Source organism: Lepidochelys kempii, chromosome 12 (assembly GCF_965140285.1).
Source record: "Lepidochelys kempii isolate rLepKem1 chromosome 12, rLepKem1.hap1, whole genome shotgun sequence".
NCBI lineage: Eukaryota > Metazoa > Chordata > Testudines > Cheloniidae > Lepidochelys > Lepidochelys kempii.
In genome coordinates this window covers 5,862,304-5,885,869 of record NC_136391.1, presented here as the reverse complement: position 1 = coordinate 5,885,869, position 23,566 = coordinate 5,862,304, and the positions used below count along the sequence as shown (strand labels likewise).

The window sequence follows — 23,566 nt, the reverse complement described above, 5'->3', positions numbered from 1 at the left end:
GCAAAAGTGGGTGGGTGAGATTCTGTGGCCTGCGTTGTGCAGGAGGTCAGACTAGATGATCATAATGGTCCCTTCTGACCTTAGTATCTTTAGTCTAAGTCACTCACCTGTGACATGGGGATAATCCTGCCTGCGGCCCCAGGCGTCAGATCTGTGCAGGCAGCACCGACCCTGCAGGTGCCATGGGGTAACAGCAGCAGCTGCACCATGCTTACCTACCCTCGGATGGCTCCAAACACCAATTCAGACCCTGGTGAAGCTGAAGGCTTCAACCAAGCTCCCCCCAGCCTGTGCCCATCCCCCAGGACGGTTTGGCCTACCCCCCACCTACAGCCACAGCCCATGCATCAGCGAAAGCAGCTGCCTGGCCTGGGGGCCTGTGGAGACGCTCGCCCAGCCAGCACGAGCACGGGAGGCGGCTGCGGCCCCATACACGCAGGCCTGCACCACCCTAGCAGCACTGACCATGCCCAAGGATTGCCGGGGCTGTGATGGCCCCACAGTGAGCTGACACGTGGCTCAAAGCCCAGTTCAAGCCCCCAGGGGGAAAGCAGGGGCTCAGTGACATGCTGCAGGCCCTGAGTGCTGGCCTTGCCCCGGCCATCCCAGCACAGGGCCGCCCGTCTCACCGCTGCAGACGGGCAGGGCTCCTGGAGCTGCAGGCGAGAAACCAGTCAAGGCAGCGGGGTGCTTTAGGCAGATATTTATTGTCACAGGGGGAGGGGAGCCAGGACAGCAAACCACTCTGCAGAGAGTGACGGAGCAGGGCGGCCAGGCTGTTCTTACCAGTCTCCTACACATGCTTGTAGGAGCAGCACAAAGCTTGCTTCACAGCAGCAGAGAATAGACAGCCTTCTAATGCCAGCTTGGAGCTTGACAGCTAAGCAGCTGGGCCAGGCCCTGGACAGGAACCACGACCGCCCCCCGCCTGCTGAGCGCCCTGCTTTGGGGACAGTGCAATTCCAGCAACCTTCATCTGCGAGGGGATCTCATCTGCAACCTTCATCTGTAAGCCAAGGAAAGAGACGCAGTGGAACCTGACTCCAGGTCCCAGCAGAGCAGGGCCTGGGCTGCAGAGACTGAAAAGAAGGGTGCTCTGGGGCCAGGAAGGTGGAGTTCAGCACAGGCCAAGGGAGCTCTGAGCAGAGAGCAAGTGGGTGGGTGGGTGGGAGGCAGCTAAGGGCACCAGACGTCACCCTCTCTCCCTCCATGTGCAGAGCAGCAGCGACCCCAAGCCAGCAGCAGGGAAGGTAGGAGAAGCTCAAAGTCCATGCTCCTCAGGTCTCCCATGCCCCGTCTCAATTTCCATTAACGGGCTGCAAAGACCATGTCGCTGAAGGCAGGTGTGCTCTTCAAGCCAGCCTGCCTGCGCAGGGCGATTACAGGCCGAGGCAGTTACCCAGTGTTCGTGCCAGACACCCAGCAGGGGTAGGATGGGGTTTGGCAGCTTCCCATAAACCCCTGGCCCAGAAAGAGCAACAGGTCACTTCAGTGGCCTTCTGGATCCCTTTGAATGACCATCTTACCGCCTGGGGAAACCGAGCCAGCAGCCACTCACCTGCCCCCAGAATCTGGGAATGAGCTTGCAGTTATGGGGACACGTGCTCCTACCCATGGAGCAGAAGGGTGTGGGGCCTGCTCACTGCACACCTGGACATGCTCGCAGATGGCCTGTCACTGCAGTTTGTAAAGGAAGCAGTGGGCTCCTCCTGGGATACAGGCAGCCAGCCTGGCAGGACAGCCAGCTCAGAGCCCACAGGAATGGGCAGAGGCCAGGGGCTCCCAGAAGGAGAGTAGCAGCTAGTGGGGCCAGGTGAGCAATGCAGAGGGGACCCTGAGGTAGCCATGGGGGTTGGACAGGCTGGCTAGCACCTGCACTCAGCAGTAGGCACGTACTGTCCCCACAGCCACTGCAGGGCCAGCCTCGCTCGAGACCTGTTCCCAGGTTGAGGGCAGGTTAGCAAGAATCTTTCAGGGGCAAAGGCATTTGCTCGCTGGGTCCCCCCTTCAGTGACTGGCCTGCCTCAGCACCAGCAGGTCCACAGGAAGAAAGTGCAGCCTGGCAACGGGGGGGTGGGGGAAGGACGGGGTCACTGCGTGCTGCTCAGAGCCCTGCAATAGCCAGCAGGAACCTCTGCCTCTGCTCTCCGGACAAGGGCTGCTCGGTTTTCTGCCCTCGGAGGATTCAGACACAAGATGATGCAGGAATTACACAGCAGCATCTGCCGCACGAAGGGAGGCAAGAGAAACACGCTCACAGGAAGCCTCTGGGGGACAACACTTTACCGGAGCTAGACTGCTCGAGTCTTAGCCTTGGTAAAGGGGACATTTAAACTCCGGCAACACACATCTAATGAGTCACTCTAGAGCAAGGAGTTAATTGCTGAGAGATGCCAGTTCCCTCAGAGATCAGCGCTGGCTCGCTCAGCGTACGCACACACAGCGGATCAGTACAGTGACACAGGTACAATGATAATACAGGGACTGGAGCCCTCCTGCTACATCGCCTCCCAGGGCCCACTGGACCCACACAGCACACACAACTCACGCAAACAATGGCCGCTCCGGAACAACAGACTGTCCAGTTTCCATCAGTGCCAGAGAGGAGCCATCCCCGGAGCTAGGACAGCGCCCATTCAGAATGTACTGGGGGGGGCGGGGGGATGGGCAGTTCCACTGGGCGCCACCCGGCAGCAGGAGGGCCGAGGGCGGTTAGAAGATGGGGATGTAGTTGTCAATCTTGGTGCGGTGCCGCTGCGCAATGCACTCGGCAATCCACACGATGTTGCGACACTCCTGCTCCTTTAGCTTGACAAAGGCGTAGAAAACCCCGAAGTGGAACTGGTTGAGGAAAGCCAGCTTGTTCAGCTTCACCTTCGAAAGCAAAGGGCATGGGTCAGTGCCCTGCAGCACTGCCTCCCCCCTCAGAAACCTCCATTCCCAGCCCCCCAGCAAAGCCACCCAGAGCTCTGGAGAATGGGGCTCCTGGGTATTTGCTGGGAGGGTGAATGGCCCCAGCCAGAGTGGAGCTCCTGTTGCAACCAGCAGTGCAGGCTCAGTGGCTACGCGGAGTCCATAGGAAAAGCCTATCCTTGGGCACCAGGAGCCATTGCTGCCAGGGCAGGGGGTGGTGTGTGGGGAGGAGAACAGGGACATACCCACCAGGTTTGGGTTGCCACTGTCTTTCCAGGAAAGCCCCAAGAGCCCTTTGCAAGCTTCATTGGTGATCCCTAGACTCTACAGTGAATCATCTGGCAGGGAGTAAGGGAGTGGGAAGAAAAGCAGGGCTCCCCACAGCTGCCAAGCCAGGCCTAGAAAGCTGGGGCAGGTGGCATGACACAGAACATCTGAGCCAGTCCCCCCGCCCACCCATGTGACTAACTCTGCTGCTGGACATCCCTTTGCAGACGCACTGGAGACTTCCACTGAGCAGCAGCTCCTAAGGCTCACCACAGAGGGTCCTTCCCTCACCTCATGCTCGAAGAAACGGTCCTCCAGGGTTTTGTCTCCAGGGTTGCTGCCGGCTCCTTCAAACAGCAGTTTGTATTCCTATGGCAAGAGGAAGGGGCCAAGGAATGCATCAAAGCAAGAACCCAGCACAGCATCAGCATCATCCCTCCCGGTCCTGCTGGAGCAGCAGGCTTCCTGCAGAGTGCTTATCCATCAGCCAGCCCTCCTGGCCGGTGGGGGGTTGTCAGCCTCTTTCCCACCCTGCAGAAAGGAGCGAAGTGCCAGCTCCAGACAGAAACCCTTTCATCCCAGGCAATTTCTCACAGCAGCCTTCACCACAGACGGCAAGAAACCACGATCAGAAGTGAAGCAGACTCTCGTCCCTCTGCCAGGCTGCCAGCAGCAGGGCATTGGGCTGGCTCCTGGAGGAAGGACAGGATTCTCTGCAGCAAGCACTGATGATTTACCACCCACTTATATTATTTAGATATAGGGCACCTAATCTGGAGTGAGTGTGTCCACACAGGCTTGTGCTGAAACTACAGGTGTCAAGGACAGCAGATTTGGAACCTGGTGTAGACAAGTGTAAATATGAAACTGATTTCATTGCTCTGGTTCCAACAGGAATTAATTCAGGACAGGTCTCTGGCCTGTGTTATGCAGGAGGTCAGATTAGATGAACCCAGTGGTCCCTTCTGGCATTGGAGTCTATGAATAAACCAGGGCTACTCTGTGTGGGCACTCACTGGTTTAAACCCGGCTCCTGGAGAGTTTACAGGTACAAGCTAACTCAGGCAACAGGTAAACCAGGGCAGTGTGTGTTGAGACAAGCCCTGGGCACAGATCCCTGCCATGGTGTATCACTCTAGGGGAGACGGGTCTCTCCATCCCCGGCTCTCAACAAGTTTCATGCCATCTGAGCAGGTCCCTGGCAGGTTTCCAGGTCCTCGCCCTACAGCATTCTAACGCTAGGGTCCAATTGTACGGCAGGGGGTCCCTTCAGCCACCACCTCCACTGCTCCGTGACACCAGCCAGGTCTGGGAGAACAGCCTTGCAGCGCCTCTTGGCACGGATGGAGACATGGGGGCTCAGAACTAGGTCTGAATGCCCCCATGCAGCAGATGACTCAGGCTCTTCAGCAGGGGCAAAAAAATAAACAGCACCTTGTATCCCACCCTGCAACCAGCACGGCACCGAGTGACGCCGGAGGGAGCCCGGTCCAGGCCTCTCTCAGCCAAAGGAAGCGTTGCTGTGACAAGAGCCCCTGCCAGACGAACCCTGAAACGCACCAGGGGTATCCCGCCCCCATCCTCCTCCGTGGCTGTTGTGCCACAAACTCGCTGATCAATCTGCAGAGAGCAGTCCAACCTGGTCCACAGTCAGCTCCTGTGACCCCCCGAGGGTACTTACAGGGTAGTAGTCCGCTACTGTTTTGACTTGCTCGTAGTCATCTGCTCTGGCTAGCTGGGCCAGCCCCTCAGGATAGAGCTTTCCGCAGTGAGGGAACAGCTTAGCTCGGTCTTCTTTGGAGAGCTCCGTGCCAAACGAGTTAATGGTGATGATGAAGGCTCTCCTGTCAGCTTCAAACTGAGAGAAAGACAAGTCGCATTAGGCAGTGCTGTGCCCGTCCCCCTTGGGTAAAGCGCAAACCTTCAGCTGCCAGTTGGCAAATCCAGCGCTCAAGCTGCAGGCTGACGAATGGAGCAAGGCCAGGACAGTGATAAAGAGAAATCTGGCTTCGTTAGGGCACGCGAGCGCGCTGGAGAGGGCACAAACCAGCCACACCTCTGCCACCCTCAGCAGGGCCAGGCTACCACAGCCTATGGCACAAGCCCGGCACACGTGGCCAAAGCCCCCATGCAGCTGCCGTTTGTGGGGCAGAATGCCAGGTGCAGAGGAGAGTCACCGTTCCTACTGGGCAACATGGCTTCGAAGCCGGGCTGATGAGCACTCAGTAACTGACGGATGGTCTGAAAACCTGGGGAACACATCTCGACTAATCGGTTTGGTCTCTGTGCTAGCAAATGAACTGCTTGTCCCACCTACTGCCCTCGGGCGCTCGTGTGCCGCATGCAATCACTGCCCCAGGGTTGATTTTCTAAAGCCAGGCACAGATTTGTGCAGCCTGTCTGCAGAATCACTGGTCAGATTCATGCATCTTCTGGCTCCTCGGCACTAGTGTGCAATAATCATAGGGTACAAGGCTGAACTGGTGGAGACAGCCTTGCAAGATGCCCAGCGTTGCACTCCAGTGCTAGTTCGCAATGGAGACAAGGTGCGTGAAAGCTCAGCCACAGGAGGTGTCCACCAGTCCCTTTGGCTGAGGGGCGGAGTGCACCCAAGGACAGGTATGCGCTGGGCCACTTGAGCAGAGACCCGTGGAAGGAATACTCATGGGCTTGGCTGCCAGGAATGGGGAAAGCCACATACCAGCCCTTGCCCTTCCAGCTGCTTCATAACTTACTCTGTCCCCGGCATCATATGTGGGCTCCTCTCCGAGCCAAAACGCGCCATCTCCCAAGTCTTTCACATTTCTGGCTGAGGGCGAAGTGGGAAGGTGTTTGTGGGGCCTGCTGTGATGACATCACCTGCTTCCCAGTGCGGGCAACAGCTTCTCCTGGCTCCCCAACCAAGCAAGCTAGCCACATGCACGGAGGTGCAAAGGAGTTTTAGAAACCAACTTATCTGCAGTCAATGGGCAGCTCTGATCTGCTCTGGCTGAGCAGCGCACAGTGCGATTATGGTTACATTATACTGTGCAGAACGTGCAAGGGTGTCCCGTCTGCAGCCTACCTCCAGGATTGGACACATGGCGTCTGCAGTTGTGCCTCCCAGGATCTTGCAGAACTTGTAGAAGGATTCCAGGTATGCCTGAGCAGAAAGCCAAGCAGACGAAAGGATGAGTGACACTTATCTACAGCCCACATGATCCCCAAGCACTTCTGAACGTGTCAAATGGCCTCAAGACATGAGCCCAGTAGGACCTCTGCATCCTGGCACACGTCTCACTACTACTCATCTGGTACATCCCCATTAAGTTCCACCCACTCCAATGACCACGCTTCCATGGACGTGGAGGGAGGCTAAAGAGAAGAAAGGCTGCCGCTTGATTTCAGAAGTGGCTCGGCAGCCTGGCAGCATGGGCCCCACTTGCATTGCCAGAGGTTCTGAGTTCAAATCCAAGGGGAGCCCTGACAGCTGTGAATACATCTATGGCTCCTCTAATTGCTTCCTTCCTGTCTTCCAGTCTATGAACCAAACAAACAGGCAATGACACAGGGTATGGTGGAGTTCCTCGTGTGGGGTGACTCTCGCTGGTCTCCCCAGCTAGCCAGTAATAGGCTGCCCGAATTTGTGCTAACACACGTCATAGTTCATAGCATAGCACTTCCAGGTCAGAAGGCACTTCCTGCTGAAGGTCCTGTGCCTCCCACGGGCCAGGCTGTCTGATAAGATACAAGAGATGTAAAGCTACACCTGCCTTAGGACTGCAACACCAACCACCTGCAGGACCAGTGATGTAAACTCCTGGACTGTCTTATCCAGCTCCGCTGCACTACACAGGGTCACTACTAAGAAGTCCCCACTGAGGGCCTCATGGCCACAGGAAAACCAAAGGAACCGCAACCTCATTGTTGTAGCTGAGAATCACTCTGGCCTGATCTATGCGCAGACTGTAGGCTCATTGGTTCTGTGCAGTGCCATCTATGTTTGGGCTGCTAAGAGAAAATGCAAGACACCCTCACCCCACCCTTTGTATCAAAACAAGCTCCCCGCACCCCTCTCCCCAAGGGAGCCGTGGAGGGGGGTGGGGGGAAGATGGTGTGTCCTTGTGGAATGCCAGCTGGAGAGATTAATGTGCCTCTGGGGTTAGACACATGTTGGGATACCAGGCTGTCGCTTCAGACTCCAGTGAGAGACCAGAGAAGTGCTCTTAAAGTAAAACTTTTCCTAGGAAGATGCTGTCTCACAGGGAGTCACCTCGCTGCACATTCACAACTGGAACGTGCCAGGAAACCTCAGCAGGGAGGGCGCGAGAAAGGTACACCAGTGGGAGGCCGTGGGGAGTGCTGCCCTGCACAGCTGCTGCTCTGGGCAAATGTGTCCCTCATTTCCACAAGGGCTTTCAACCGAGAAGTCAAGAATGCGACATGCCCCAGAATGGGGTGCTCTCGCTTGGGCCCCAGGGTGACGGCATCTGCCCAACACTCATTGCCTTCAGCTCTGCCTTTCACCACACTCGGGCCAGGACTCCCATGGCAGCCCCAGATCTCACGCAGAGCTCTCTGACCAGCTCCCTGAGCGCGCTCGCTCCCTGCTCCATGTTTGGCCTCAGCCTGGAAGCACACCTGGGGAGAAAAGTTGAGGAAAATCCTTCCAGTTACTGAGTTACACGAGCCGGACAAACTTGCGGCATTTTAGAGCTTTCTGCTAGCCAGTGCAGTAGAGCTACTGGGCAACCCCCAGCCCTTGCCCGCTCAGGGGCCAGAGCAAGCAGCCAGCCCCCTCCCAAGGGTCTCAAGGGGCTCCATCCTGCGTGCACATACAGCAAGAGACGGTCCCCGTGCTGAGGAGTGTTCCCTCCAATATTAGGGCAGCCACAAGAGGGAAGAACACGGGCAATGTCTGTAAAATCCTCAGAATGTCCTATAAAGGAATTAAATACAAACCAAACGCCTCATCTTAAAATAAAATAAAATACAAAAAAAATCACCCTACAGGAGCTGGGTACAATTAGTCAAAAACAAAAGCTAGAAAAATTTCTATACAAATGCAAGGAGTTTAAAAGCAAAATAAGAAGACGTAGAACGTTTGACAGTTGACTGAGGTCCTTGACATCCCTGGCATTAGGGAAACCTGGTGGCACGATAAACATCTATTAAAACAGCCACTGTTTCAGAGAACCGAAGGGTGGCAAGGGTGCCCATGTTTAAGCAGTTCATGGGCTGAGGGAACTAGGGGGATTCCAAAAAGGATGGAGCTCGGCTGTTCTCAGTGGTAGCAGACGACAGAACAAGGAGTCATGGTCTCAAGTTGCAGTGGGGGAGGTCTAGGTTGGATATTAGGAAACACTATTTCACTAGGAGGGTGGTGAAGCCATTCAATCTTACTCATTGCTTTCTGTCTCCTCGGCAGTTTTTGATCCGTGACCATACTTTGCCTCTCGCCCCGTGATAGAACAGAATAGAATTAACAGGAGGGTAAAATTTTCAAAAACATCTTAGAATAGACTATCAGGGTTGGAAGGGACCTCAGGAGGTCATCTAGTCCCACCTCCTGCTCAAAGCAGGACCAATCCCAACTAAATCATCCCAAGCAGGGCTTTGTCAAGCCGGGCCTTAAAAACCTCTAAGAATAGAGGTTTCATCACCACCCTAGGTAACCCATTCCAGGGCTTTACCACCCTCCTAGTGAAATAGTGTTTCCTGATATCCAACCTGGACCTCCCCCCACTGCAACTTGAGACCATTGCTCCTTGTTCTGTCATCTGCTACCACTGAGAACAGTCTAGATCCATCCTCTTTGGAACCCCCCTTTAGGTAATTGAAGGATGCTATCAAATCCCCCCACCCCCCCATTCTTCTCTTCTGCAGACTAAATAACTCCAGTTCCCTCAGCCTCTCCTCGTAAGTCATGTGCCCCAGCCCCCTAATCATTTTCATTGCCTTCTGCTGGACTCTTCCAATTTGTCCACATCCTTTCTATAGTGGGAGGCCCAAAACTGGATGCAATACTCCAGAGGTGGCCTCACCAGCGCCGAATAGAGGGGAATAATCACTTCCCTCGATCTGCTGGCAATGCTCCTATTAATGCAGCCCAATATGCCATTAGCCTTCTTGGCAACAAGGGCACACTACTGACTCATATCCAGCTTCTCGTCCACTGTAACCCCTAAGTCTTTTCTGCAGAACCAGAGGGGTTCAGAAAAGAGCACGGAGAAGGACCAGGGTACATGCAGAGATGTGTGTGTTTTTACACAAATACACTGCCCTAAGCTGTTTGCTTACATCAGGCACATACACACGTGTCCACATTTGCTCAGTTTAGCAGGTTTTCCCCTAACTAGCCTCCATGCTGAAACTGGCCTTCACTACCATCCATCAGAAGCAGAGGTCACACCCCAGCTGTAGTGAAAACAAGGAAGACAGATATAATCTGTATCCTGCCCTTTACCCAGACACTCAAGATGGAGTGACAGCCTCATGGCAGCAATCACTGTTACAAACACAGGACTTGGTTTTCATATTAATGAGACGTTCCTGATCGTGCTGGCTAGAACCAGACCATACGAGTAGGAGCTGCAGTTAGCTCCCCACACACAGCTCTGCTGGTGCCCCTCAATCCTGATCCACCACGCACACAGCTTTCCCTCTCTGGGCTCCCCCACACAGCTCTGCCGGTGCCCCTCAGTGCAGACCCACAGCCATTCCCTCTCTGGGCTCCCCCACACAGCTCTGCCGGTGCCCCTCAATGCAGACCCACAGCCCCCACAGCCATTCCCTCTCTGGGCTCCCCCCCCCACAGCTCTGCCGGTGCCCCTCAATGCGGACCCACAGCCCCCACAGCCATTCCCTCTCTGGGCTCCCCCACACAGCTCTGCCGGTGCCCCTCAGTGCAGACCCACAGCCCCCACAGCCATTCCCTCTCTGGGCTCCCCACACACAGCTCTGCTGGTGCCCCTCAATCCTGATCCACCACGCACACAGCTTTCCCTCTCTGGGCTCCCCCACACAGCTCTGCCGGTGCCCCTCAGTGCAGGCCCACAGCCATTCCCTCTCTGGGCTCCCCCACACAGCTCTGCCGGTGCCCCTCAATGCAGACCCACAGCCCCCACAGCCATTCCCTCTCTGGGCTCCCCCACACAGCTCTGCCGGTGCCCCTCAATGCAGACCCACAGCCCCCACAGCCATTCCCTCTCTGGGCTCCCCCACACAGCTCTGCCGGTGCCCCTCAGTGCAGACCCACAGCCCCCACAGCCATTCCCTCTCTGGGCTCCCCCACACAGCTCTGCCGGTGCCCCTCAATGCGGACCCACAGCCCCCACAGCCATTCCCTCTCTGGGCTCCCCCACACAGCTCTGCCGGTGCCCCTCAATGCGGACCCACAGCCCCCACAGCCATTCCCTCTCTGGGCTCCCCCCCCCACAGCTCTGCCGGTGCCCCTCAATGCGGACCCACAGCCCCCACAGCCATTCCCTCTCTGGGCTCCCCCACACAGCTCTGCCGGTGCCCCTCAATGCAGACCCACAGCCCCCACAGCCATTCCCTCTCTGGGCTCCCCCACACAGCTCTGCCGGTGCCCCTCAATGCAGACCCACAGCCCCCACAGCCATTCCCTCTCTGGGCTCCCCCACACAGCTCTGCCGGTGCCCCTCAATGCGGACCCACAGCCCCCACAGCCATTCCCTCTCTGGGCTCCCCACACACAGCTCTGCCGGTGCCCCTCAATGCGGACCCACAGCCCCCACAGCCATTCCCTCTCTGGGCTCCCCCCCACACAGCTCTGCCGGTGCCCCTCAATGCAGGCCCACAGCCCCCACAGCCATTCCCTCTCTGGGCTCCCCCACACAGCTCTGCCGGTGCCCCTCAATGCGGACCCACAGCCCCCACAGCCATTCCCTCTCTGGGCTCCCCCACACAGCTCTGCCGGTGCCCCTCAATGCGGACCCACAGCCCCCACAGCCATTCCCTCTCTGGGCTCCCCCACACAGCTCTGCCGGTGCCCCTCAATGCGGACCCACAGCCCCCACAGCCATTCCCTCTCTGGGCTCCCCACACACAGCTCTGCCGGTGCCCCTCAATGCGGACCCACAGCCCCCACAGCCATTCCCTCTCTGGGCTCCCCCACACAGCTCTGCCGGTGCCCCTCAATGCGGACCCACAGCCCCCACAGCCATTCCCTCTCTGGGCTCCCCACACACAGCTCTGCCGGTGCCCCTCAATGCAGGCCCACAGCCCCCACAGCCATTCCCTCTCTGGGCTCCCCACACACAGCTCTGCCGGTGCCCCTCAATGCAGGCCCACAGCCCCCACAGCCATTCCCTCTCTGGGCTCCCCACACACAGCTCTGCTGGTGCCCCTCAATCCTGATCCACCACGCACACAGCTTTCCCTCTCTGGGCTCCCCCACACAGCTCTGCCGGTGCCCCTCAGTGCAGACCCACAGCCCCCACAGCCATTCCCTCTGGGCTCCCCCACACAGCTCTGCCGGTGCCCCTCAGTGCAGGCCCACAGCCCCCACAGCCATTCCCTCTCTGGGCTCCCCCACACAGCTCTGCCGGTGCCCCTCAGTGCAGACCCACAGCCCCCACAGCCATTCCCTCTCTGGGCTCCCCCACACAGCTCTGCCGGTGCCCCTCAATGCAGGCCCACAGCCCCCACAGCCATTCCCTCTCTGGGCTCCCCACACACAGCTCTGCCGGTGCCCTTCAATCCACACCTGCAGCCCCCATGCCTATTCCAGCCCTCCACAAGGGAAGCTTATTCAGAGTAAAGACCTCTTTGCCCTCCAAGGAGGGGGATTCTGGGTTCAAAGTTACATGCCATCTCCTTATTCCTCTAAGCTGCTGCGTTGCTGGGGTATCCATTGTTCCAACAGCTTGGCTGGGGCTCTGAAGCCTTTCCCAAGTAAACCTTCACTTTTTAAGAAAGCACGTTACTGGTCCATGATCTCGGAATCAGGCCCGAGGGAGCAGTCTCTCCACGTTGGCAAGGTCAAGCCTCCACTTCACATGGATTCTGTGGCCACCTCTGTCAGCCAAGGAGCAGCCCTCTGCCAGAGCCTGCACAACTCATGCAAGGTTATTCAGAGAGGGGCAAGGTCAAAGGATACTTTAAAGGACACCCTCGCTGCCAGCCGGCTGACACGGCAGCAGAGATTGGAACTAGCAAGCTGGATATAATAGCATTGTGTGAACCAGCCTCCAGACCCCCCAGCCCGGAACACTGCTTCATTCCACCCTGGACACAGACCCTGTTCTCGGTCACTTTTTAACTGCATTATTGCTCCCTGGGGGAGATTCTTCTAGCCGGCTTTATAATATACAGTGAACACATTAACAACTGCCTCCTTACCCAGCCTGGAAAAGCTGTCTTTGGAAATAGCCAGCCAGGATAGGGCTCCATGAGCGCTCCCCCTGTGTGGTGGGAAACCACCAGGCAGACAGCAATGCCCCACCCCCTCACAGCACGAGTCACTGATGTGTGTTACTCCAGGAAGCTATTTCATTAGCTCCTTCCCTCCCCGAGAGGGCCACATTTACCTTATACAGCGTGTTTCGGATGATTTCGATGTTCATTTCATCAAGGTCCTGCTCGGATATGCAATCCTGGAAGAAGGCAGCTGAAAGAGACACAGAAAGCCATGAGCCACATTGCAGGGTGCTCCTGCTGCTTGAGTTGTACACTGTGCTCCTCGGAGAGGGAGTGGAGTGTAAGACCTTGGCACGTAGGAGACCAGGTTTCCAAAGGCTCAGCACCCAGCATGACCCTTACGGCTGGATGTTCAGAAGCGCTCGTCCTGGGGGCTGAGCTGGGAGTAATCAGGCCTGTATTCTGGTGCCTAGATGGGAGCCAAACTCTCCTGAAAAAGACTGGCCGTGACTTTTCTAGTCCCCGGGAGTTCTGGTGCCGCATAGCCAGTGAACCACCAGGCGTCCCACAGAGCTCTGCAGGACGGGGCAGGGTCTTAACCAGCAGTTTTATGGTGGTGACAATAGTGCCATTTAGAAATCTAATTTCCTAGAGTGCCTTGAGCTGCAAGGCTATTAGGTCCCAGACTCGGGCGCAAGTCAGACTGCAGGACCCGTTAGCGGCTTGTTTGTTAGGCAGCACTACAGTATTCCCCTGGACTGGGCCAGCATCAGACATGGTGGTGAACAAATGCTGAAGTAGACAAAAAGAAGGCATATGCAATCAAGTGGGGCAAGAGGGAAATCCATATGCCTGTAATGGTGACGGGACATTCATGGGGGCAGTTGATGTTAAGTTTTTAGGAAGGTAAAGAGTTGGATTAAAGACTCTGGCCTACAAGAATGTTCTACACCGCCTTATTTCTCAGCAAGAGATGGTCATTTTCATTCAGTATAAACCCTGGACACAGAGCCGAGAGATGGACACACTGCACAGCTGGTCAGACTTTTTTAAACAATGCATTTCAGCCTTGGGAATTGGACATCCCAAATACGACGCTTTGCAGTACCTTCCGTTACACTTGAGGTCGCTATTTGCATTAAGGGTCCTGGTTTTCATTCTGCTTCCATCTTGCTGCCCCTTTTATGCTAGGGCTCCCTTTCTGGTTTCCCATGCTGTGTTCCATGCTCAGGGAATGCATGTAAATGCTTTGGCTTTGCTGCAGGTGACCCTTCCCTATCTGAACACTCAATATATGGGAGCAAGAGCTGTCGCTAATGGTTCAGTTTTTGTTCAATTTCTTGGCTCCTTGTCTAATGAGTCATTTTCCCATCGACTATTTCTCTGCCTCATTGTCCCAGGCCGTGTTTGTGGGAAGCACTTTCTTTCCCAGCTAAGAAAATCTAGGCGGCTACCAACTGTACCATCAGGACTCAGTCTGTTGGGGAACTGGATCCTTTCTGGAGCAGCTAGAAGAACTGCTCATGGATCACCCCGTTGATTATGTTCCATTAACTCTGTTTGCCAACACTAGCCCAGGAGGCCTGTGTGCCCAGACAGCCACAGTGCACAGTGGAAGCGTTCGCTCATCTCCTCCCAGACTGCTCCACTGCTGGCCTTAGGTCTTGTCTCTCTTGCTGGGATAAGGTACCATTGGGACGAGTTTCAAGTACTTGTTTCACAGTGGGACATACACAAGTCTGGCTCTGCAGACCACAGCAATTACCAACATTTAACAAAGTTAGTGGCATCTCCCACTTCGAGTTACTTTTCCCCTCTACAGTTATGTCTCACTGCTGGCCATTCTTCCAGCCAAGCCGTGATGCATAACAGTAACGCTTCTGCTAGAGTCCACCTTCTACAGGTGGTTAGAAGGTAAGTCAGTTTGCCAACCTGAACTCCTGGTTTACAGCACTCATGATTTATGGAGCGACTGCTTGTATTTACTGCCTCTGTCGGTACAAGTAAAGGCAGAGAGCAATGGAAGTGGTAGCTATTGGGAAAGATGCCCATAGAAAACTGCCCAGCATACCAACCAAACTGCTCAGTGTTCCAGTGGGAATAGTAAATCTATGCTACAAACTTGCTAAATTAAGTAAAATTACCTCACTCCCTCAGAGGGATTTCAGATTATTTACTAAACTGCCGTGCATTACCTGTGTCAGTCAAGACAACTAGTGTTAAAAGAAGGTTACATTTCTTAACACGCCTCAACCTTCTACCTTCAGGTTTCTGCATAAGACCATTTGTACAGCAGCTGATGGGGAACTAAGGAGGTCGCTATATGATCATTGAGTTGTAGCTGCACAAGATAGTTCAAGTAACACATACAAGGCAGAAAAACCCGCCAGGCCTGTCTGGGTGGTTAGAACAGTTTGTAGTCCCAGATTCAGAAACACGGGTTTGTGCCCATCCTCGTGCATGAATGGGCAGACCGGTTCCAAGCCCAGCTGAAAGGCACTTTGAATAAACGCTGCTCACCCAGGGGCGTGTCCACCAAGATTGCGTTGTAGAGCTCCGCAGGGGTCTGAGCAATGTTCACAGCTTCCATTTGCTCAAAGCTTCCTAGAGGATGGCACTTGGGCACCAGCTCCGCGATGGAGCGCTGGTGCAGCGTTCCAGTGATCAGCAGGATGACGTTATCGATCATGTAGCTGTAACTAGGAGGAACAGGAGAGGGGAACGTGTTACTGATACGGACATGAGGGCGGTAGGGTGGGTGCATGTGTTGGCCCACTGAAGATACATCACAGTCACTGCTGGCTCTTCAGTCCACCTGAAGGCTCTCTAGCAAGTTGCCAGGTGCACCCAGCTCCTCCAGGGAGCAGAGGAGCCTCCTTTCCAACACTCACAGGTCTACCTGCCTGGGGGAGAGGAACCAAGCTTACGCCCAACTTTAAACCACTCCAGCTAGACCCCTGCCAACCACACATCTCTTCCTGCCACTCCCCTCCCTCTCCCAAGCCACTGGGACCCCCTCATATCACATGCCCCAGTGAAGACTCCTCCGTTTGTGGCTGTACAAAGCATTGCCTCAGCAAGGCCAGTAGGAGCCAGGGGAACTGATGGGGATGAGGATGACAGGTCTTCATCCCTCTGGCTGAGCTCAGCTGCTGCATCTGGGAAAGCACTGTACAGGCGCAGTGGGGAGACTGCAGCGTTCCTGCAGCCCTGTGCCAAGTCTGGCCCCTGTACCTTGTGAGCACATACGCTGGGCAGCCTTATTAAAAACCCAGTAAGAGGAAAACTGCAGGTTATTAATCACCATCACCTTGCAGCCTTTAGCTCCAGACTGGAGGTTTCCAGAAGACCTGCTCTAGCTCCACCGGAATTTGTGGGTTTGATGGAGAAATCACTGGGTGCGGGTCTGTGGCTGCATTATTGCAGGAGCTCAGACTGCATGATCCAAAAGGGCTTTTCGGTCCTTAACCCACGAATCATTTACACTGCAGCAGAGGCCAGAGGCCATACCCCAACAGGGGCTGCCTTGCGCTAGGCACTGTACACACAGATTTTAGCTTGAAAGACAAGACAGGCTGGAGGGGCGGAAGCTGCAGCAATCAGGAAGCAAGGTCAGGGCTTCGAGAGATGCTTTGACTGACTGCCTATACAGAAGGAGACGTGAGATTTAGACACTGCTTGGATGCTGGGCTAGAGGGCGGGAAAAGGCCAGAATGTGGCTTGGTGCTGCCCAGCATGACAGAGGCAGGGAGGGGGAAGGGCTTTGGGGAAGAGCTGCAGCTCAGCTGTGGCCATGTTGCATTTCAGCTGAGAGCTGGAAATACACAAGGAGGTCAGGAAGACAGGCTGAAATTTCAGTTTGAGGGAGACATGTGCAAAGTAGAGGCCGATTGAGAGACGGCAGGAGTCTATCAGCAAACCTTGCTCAGAGACACCCAGGGAGAGTAAGGGAGACGAGGAGGGTGCCAAGCATGGTGCCCTGATGGACCTCAGCGAGCACAGAGGATGACGAGGTCCTGAAGGAGCAATCTGTGAGGTCGGAGGAGAACAGGGACAGGATGGAGCCAAAGGCCGAGGGATCACAAGACTGGGATGGGCATGGTGGAGAGTCTCCAAGGAAGCTGGTAGGTCTAGGAGGAGGAGTACAAGTTTTTGACCGGAAAGAGGCCATCAGAGCCCTTGGCGAGAGCTGTTTTGGGGAAGCAGAGAGGGCAAAAGGCGAAGGGGAGTGGGGCTGTACTGGACTCCTGAGAGCGGGTGTAGGAGGCAAGCTGAGCGCGTCCAGAGGTAAGTGGAGAATGGCAATGGAGGCCCAGCCTGGCAGGGAGCAGGGGTCCAGGGCGTTCTCTGGATGGCCGGAGAGTAAATTATTGAGGGGAAGGGACTTGAGGGGAGGGCAGAGATGGGGTTTGAGAAACCAAGCAGGAAGGACATGGCCTGGCTCTGCTCGAGCACTTAGTTCAGCCTGGCTAGGAGAGGCTGGGTGAGTTTTTCAAGGCCTGCTGAAGCTGGGGGCTGCCGTGTCTCAGGGAATAAGCAGAAAGCAAGATCAAGCACCATACCAGGTGGGGTGGGTAACTACCCCTCCAATTGCCCTCCACTTCCCCGCGTGCTTCTGCCTCTGCCTCTGCCTTCCCCTTATGACAAAGGACTTTGACAAAGGACGTTAAGATTTGGTTCACTTTACCAAGACTGCATGTTGGCACAACTGCATGACTTTATTAACAGTCTCCCAGCTCAAAGGCAACCCCTCCCCTGCCTCCACAGCACCCTAGACCAGAGCCCCCTCCCCACTGTGGAGATTAGAACATGGTCAAGGCCACCTGAAGGGAAGCCCCCTACCCCCAACTTGTTTGTAACAGAAGAGCAGCAGACAGAGCTGTAACCCAGGAGCGCGATTAGCACTGGATGAGAGGCCATAAGCCACATCTCAGTGAAACACACAGACCAAGCCCTGGCTGAAGCATGCACTGCTAGGACCAGCACCATGCAGGGGCTCGACGGCAGCAGTTTCCAGGCTATACTGTTTACAAACAAATGCAACTTAAGCCAAGACTGCACGCCATGATTTTCAGGAAAAGCCCTGACAGGTTGTCACGTGCCCATCTGTAACGCCCCTACTCTGCAAAGGCTGCATTAGGGCATCACCTACGCACAGCAAGGCAAAGCACGCTGAACCTCGCAAGGCATGAGATCCATTCAGCCAGAAGCCTCCTGAGCTTAACCTGCAACTAGGAACAGGCAGGGGAAAGGAAGATAGAGCGCTCTGATGTTGCCAGCACAAGCACCTACCAATTACGTGCTGAACGGCTCCTGACCTGCCCTAGCTCACCTCAAGTCCTGCTGTCATCATGACAAGGGCAGCCTGCAAGGAGTTAGACCCAAGCCATCCACAGACATGGGAACGGTAAGGTAACACTTCTACAGCTACTTGTGAACACAGAAACGGCTCCAGAACCACGCTCTCTGATCCAGCTTTGCTAGAAACAAACTGAGGTTGTGTTCGACACCGACAAGCACCGGGCAATGCAGAGCTGGGCTGATGGGCCATCTTTCACACTCACACACATGCTCTGCTGGGGGAGGAGCATAAGTGTGAAAGCACACACCTACACTACTTCCCACTCTCGATTTCAAGGGTCCTGTCACCTGCTCCAGTTTCCTGCACCACTCTCCGACGACAGAAATTCATCGCACGACGTTGTACACCAAATCGAGCGCCTCAGACTCACAAGTCTGCCTATTACTACTGGTCCCCAGGCAGACTTCACCTGGGACCAGCTTCGTATGTACACAATGTGCATGCACAGGTCCCAGGCTATGTGCACAGAGCCATAGGTGTGCATGACACGTCACCGGGAGAGAGAGGAGAAAGGTTCCAGGCTGAAGTGCTTATAATCTACGCCCAATACAACAGGACACAGGGCAAGCCCAGGAGATAAGAAGCCGGCTCACGCAAACAAGGCAATGTTCAATATCCGACAGTTCCCATTCACGGCTAGAATACTAGTGCGGATATCAATCCCCTAGGGCGAAACCGGTGCAACAGGAAAAGGAACTGGCCTTTTGTTTGTCTGCAGCTCTCCCGGAGGAGCACATAAACCCAGATATGAGAAGACACGTGCTGTAGAGGACCTAACGTAACGGTCCGGAAAAGGCCAACCGTCCAGCAGCAGCTCGAGTACACGCCTTAGCAATAGCATTGGCTAAATATGAGCTGCAGTTCCACTCTCTAGCAAGCCCGGGCTGTGTTTATGCCAGCTCTCTCTCGCTCGTTCCAGATAAAACAAACTGGAGGCTGAGATCTTCATGTTTCCTGTTCCAGGTGACCATCGAAGTTCTGACTAAACAAGAGAATTAAGCCAGAACACACTGACCGAGTTTGGGATGCAGTCAGAAAAGCCCCCCCCAGCCATGCCTGGATGCACCTGCTTTCCGGTGCAGCGGCCTTCTTGTATGCCAGTTACAGCACGGGCAGCGAACCAGCAGTACCTCCTTCGCCTCTGCTACGGTCTCTTCCACCAGCCCTACGGGGTTTGGTTGGTTTGATTTATTACAGAGTAGCAGTGATCCCCCAAATGCCCATCGAACATGGTGTGCCTGTTTATGCACCTCACCTCCCTCCCCACAACTTCCTCGGGGCCTTGAGTGCTTCAGCACCTGCATACGTGTCATTCTTAGGTCGTGCTCAAATCACCTCTTTGGAACAAGAGGCTTTCCAGCAGGCAACGCCACTAATCTGGTGAGAGCCAGGCACAGGTATAACCAGATTGTCCAAGGTTACAGAATTCCGCAGCGGCTTCACAGAGCTAATCAGTGCTCACACCTCCACGCCTAGAAAGGTGCCACCGGAGGATAATCACTTCCCCTGTTTTATTATGTGAAGAACAATGGGAGCAGCATGTTAGTCATATGGGACTGCTCCTTACAGCACTCCCTTTAACAAGTCAGGTTATGCTGCACCTCTTAAGAGGAACAACAGTTCAGGAACATCAAGGTTCTCAACCAGCAAGGATAATACAGGGGCTTGGAGGGAAGACACCCAATCTTCCCACTTGTGCTGGGAAGTGGGCCACTGGGTTGAGGGATTCCCCAAGAACTGTGACGTGAACCAGGAAAGCCACCGCAGAAGAGGGGGAGGTGGTGACATCTGTTAAGATAGAAAATCGCCCCCAGAGAAATGGTAACAGGCACCAGGAGTTAATTAGGGAGCGTAAAGACTAGTGTAAACAACAAGGAAGCTGTATTGAGGGCTAGCAAAAGAGGTTTAGGGAGACCTAAATAAGAACAGGCAAGCAGCAAGAAACGGGAGAGATTACATTAGACAACAGCTAAACTCTGATGTCACCCTGTAGCGTATTTGGCAATGGTAAATCTGTACAGGGGATAAGGTTGTGGCGGGGGACTGAAGAACAGGAATCAGGACCTGACAGAAACTCTTCACTTAAATCGCTTCCCTTTCTGAAGTCAGGATCAAACCCTCGCCGAGGGCATAATGAGGTTTCCAGTGGCACAGAACAGGAATCTGCCTGCAGCTGTGAAAGCAGTTGTCAACAGAGCTAGGAGCTTGGCCAGAGGCACAAAGTTCTGGATATAGAGTCACTGGCACATCCAGAGGAATACACCCCTGTATCTTGCAGCACATAAGATGCCAGCTGTAGATCATCTGCATCCACAGACCTGTAATTAGTCTCTGAACTCAGAAATATTTTCTTGGCGGTCCTTGAGAACAGGTCAGATGTCTAAGATGGAAATTCTCAGACACCAACGTTAGCAGAACAAGAAAAGGGCCAAAACAGCAGAAACCATGGAGATTCACAACAACTGGAAGAGCTCTTTCCAGATCCTGCACTTGACATGAGGGAGACCCTTGTTCTTGAAAGAGAGTCTCTTGTTCAGCCCAGCAAACCCTCCCCTCCCACCCTCTCCAGCCCCCAGAGTTGTGTGTGTGTGGAGAGAGGAAGCTATGATGCAAGAGGACAGCATATCTGATAGCAAACCACCCAGAGCCTGCTAATGTTTTTGTACAGTAATGTAGGACAAGTCCCTGAGTCACCTTGAATTATACAAAAGATACCAATTAAATTCAGCCCACAAGCGAAAGGTCAATGATGAGATGTTACACACTGAATAATTCAAACAATTCAGGCTCATGGCGCCATGGCACTGTTTCTCTTGCAGGACAGCAGGACCTTTATCACTGTGGCTGGTGTTAACATGAATCCCTTAACACAGGTGCTCGGTGGAAGCCATAGGTTCTAACTGACATTTGTACTTACGGGTTTCAATGCTGCTGCAGTGACATGCGGTTGAAAAGGTGCAGCACCCTAGACATGCTAATGGTTACATACAGTAAACCTGGAGTCCTGGCATGAACTGAAGCATGCATGTCACTGCATGTCAGAGTTCCCTCAGCTTGGTCATCATGCATATACAGCGGCTTTTGCCCAAAAACTAAGATGAGCAGAACCTTGCTCCTACAGCCATAAAAACCACAGACCTCTGCCTCCGCCCTTCAGATTTCCCACTGCTGGGCCTTTTATCCTTTGTTGCCGTGGCCATTGGAGAGCTGCACAATCACATAGTGTGTACATTTCAGTAATGCATTGAGATGGGTTTTCACCCTTCAGTTACTGATACAGTCGACCAACCCTAACGCCCATCCTGGGAAACTTTTGAACTAGATGAGGTTTTTTTTACCCTTTTCTAAATGGTTTGGCATGCACTGGGAGGAAACTGAACATGAAACCCTAAGGAATTTAGGAGTGTCACATGGTCTCTGACGCTCCCAGCCAGACTTTGAAGCCAGCTATTCGTTCTCCAGCCTTCTTTGCCCCATAACTTTAGAAAAGCGGCAAAGTTGGGAAGGAGAGCAAGAATAAAGTCCAGAGGACCTGTTGCAGACTTACCAGGGGTGACGAATTTGATGGGGATGACTAGGTAGGACTAGGACCTAACTTAACCCCCTTCTAGGTCTATAGCAGATTTTGCAAACTAAGAAATCTGCAAGGAGCAGATGTATGCCTGAGGGCAAGAATCAATGTATAAGAACAGCCACACTGGGTCAGACCAATGGTCCCGCTAGCCCAGTATCCTGTCTTCTGACAGTGGCCAATGCCACATGCTTCAAGGAGAATGAACAGAACAGGGCAATTTATCTAGTGATCCATCCTGTCATCTAGTCCCAGGATCTGGCAGTCAAAGGTACACCCAGAGCATGGGTTTGCATCCTTGACCATCCTGGCTAATAGCCTGAACTTATCTAATTCTTTTTTGAACCCCATTATACGTTTGGCCTTGACAACATTCCCTAGCAATGAGTTCCCCAGGTTGTCTGTGCACCATGTGAAGTACTTCTTCCTTATGTATGTTTTAAACCTGCTGCCTGTTAATTTCATTGGCTGACCCCTGGTTCTTTTATTACAAGGGGTAAACACCACTTCCTTATTCACTTTCTTCACAACATTCATGATTTTTCGACGTCTATCATATCCCCCCTTGGTCATCTCTTTTCCAAGCTGACAAGTCCCTGTCTTTTTTTAATCTCGCATCATATGGAAGCTGTTCCATACCCTTAATCATTTTTGTCATCCTTCTCTGTACTTTTTCCAGTTCTAGTATACCTTTTTTGACATGGGATGACCAGAACTACACCTAGAATTCAAGGTGTGGATGTACCATGGATTTATACAGAGACATTATGACATTTTCTGTCTCATTATCTATCCCTTTCCTAATGGTTCCCAACATGGATAGCTTCTTTTTGGCTGCCGCTGCACACTGAGTAGATGTTTTTAGAGAACTATCCACAATAACTCCAGGATCTTTCTTGAGTTGTAACAGCTAATTTAGATCCCATCATTTTGTATGTGTAGTTGGGATTGTTTTCCAATATGTGTAACTTTGCATTTACCAACACTGAATTTCATCTGCCATTTCCTTGCCCAGTCACCTAGTTTTGTCAGATCCCTCTGTAACTCTTCGCAGTCTGCTTTGGACTTGCCTATCTTGAGTAGTTTTCTACCATCTGCAAACGTTGCCACTTCAATGTTTACCCCTTTTTCCAGATCATTTATGAAGATGTTGAACAGTACTGCTCCCAGTACAGGTCCATCGGGGACCCCGCTTTTTACCTCTCTCCATTCTGAGAACTGACCATTTATTCCTACTCCTTTCTTCTTATCTTTTAACCAGTTTCTGATCCATGAGAGGACCTTCCCTCTTATCACGACTGCTTACTTTGCTTAAGAGCTTTTGGTGAGAGACCTTGTCAAAGGCTTTCTGAAAGTCCGAGTATACTATATCCACTGGATCACCCTTGTCCACATGTTTGTTGACCCCCTCAAAGAACTCTAATAGATTAGCGAGGCATGATTTCCATCTACAAAAGCCATGTTGACTCTTCTCCAATATATTGTGTTCATCTACATGATTGAGAATTCTGTTCTTTACTATTGTTTCAACTAATTTGCCTGGTACTGAAGTTAGGCTTACTGGCCTGTAATTGCCAGGATCACCTCTGGAGGCTTTCTAAAAAATTGGTATCGTGTTTACTATCTGACAGTCAACTGGTAGAGAGGCTGATTTAAGTAACAGGTTACATACCACAGTTAGTGGTTCTGCGATGTCATATCCGAGTTCCTTCAGAACTCTTGGGTGAATACCATCTGGCAGTCCTGGTGACTTATTACTGTTAAATTTATCAATTTGTACCAAGACCACCTCTACTGACACCTCAATCTGGGACAGTACCTCACCTAGAAAAAACGGCTCAGGTGTGGGCATCTCCGTCACTTCCTCCGCAGCGAAGACAGAAGCAGAGAATTAATTTAGCTTCTTTGCAATGGTCTTGTCTTTGAGGGCTCCTTTAGCACCTTGATCATCCAGTGGCCCCAATGATTTTTTGGCAGACTGCCTGCTTCCCATGTACTCAACTTTTTTTTGCCGTTACTTTGTGTCTTTTGCTAGTTGCTCTTCAAATTCTTTTTTGGCCTGCCTAATTGTACTTTTGCACTTGATTTAC

At 53.4% G+C, this 23,566-nt stretch overlaps 1 protein-coding gene across 2 annotated transcripts in view; it reads right to left on the bottom strand.

Annotated features, from left to right (window-relative positions):
* Positions 1-688: 688 nt before the first annotated feature.
* Positions 689-23,566, bottom strand: part of ATP6V0D1 (ATPase H+ transporting V0 subunit d1) — an 82,971-nt gene continuing 60,093 nt past the window's right edge. Inside the window, exons 3-8 of one of the 2 annotated variants that reach the window (XM_073307281.2) lie at positions 15,064-15,242; positions 12,714-12,793; positions 6,245-6,322; positions 4,862-5,038; positions 3,472-3,549; positions 689-2,874 (exon numbers count right to left, since the gene is read on the bottom strand). In XM_073307281.2, the coding sequence (XP_073163382.1) occupies positions 2,713-2,874; positions 3,472-3,549; positions 4,862-5,038; positions 6,245-6,322; positions 12,714-12,793; positions 15,064-15,242 (754 nt within the window). In that variant the 3' untranslated portion in view covers positions 689-2,712. The other variant, XM_073307282.2, reaches the window with a different exon arrangement.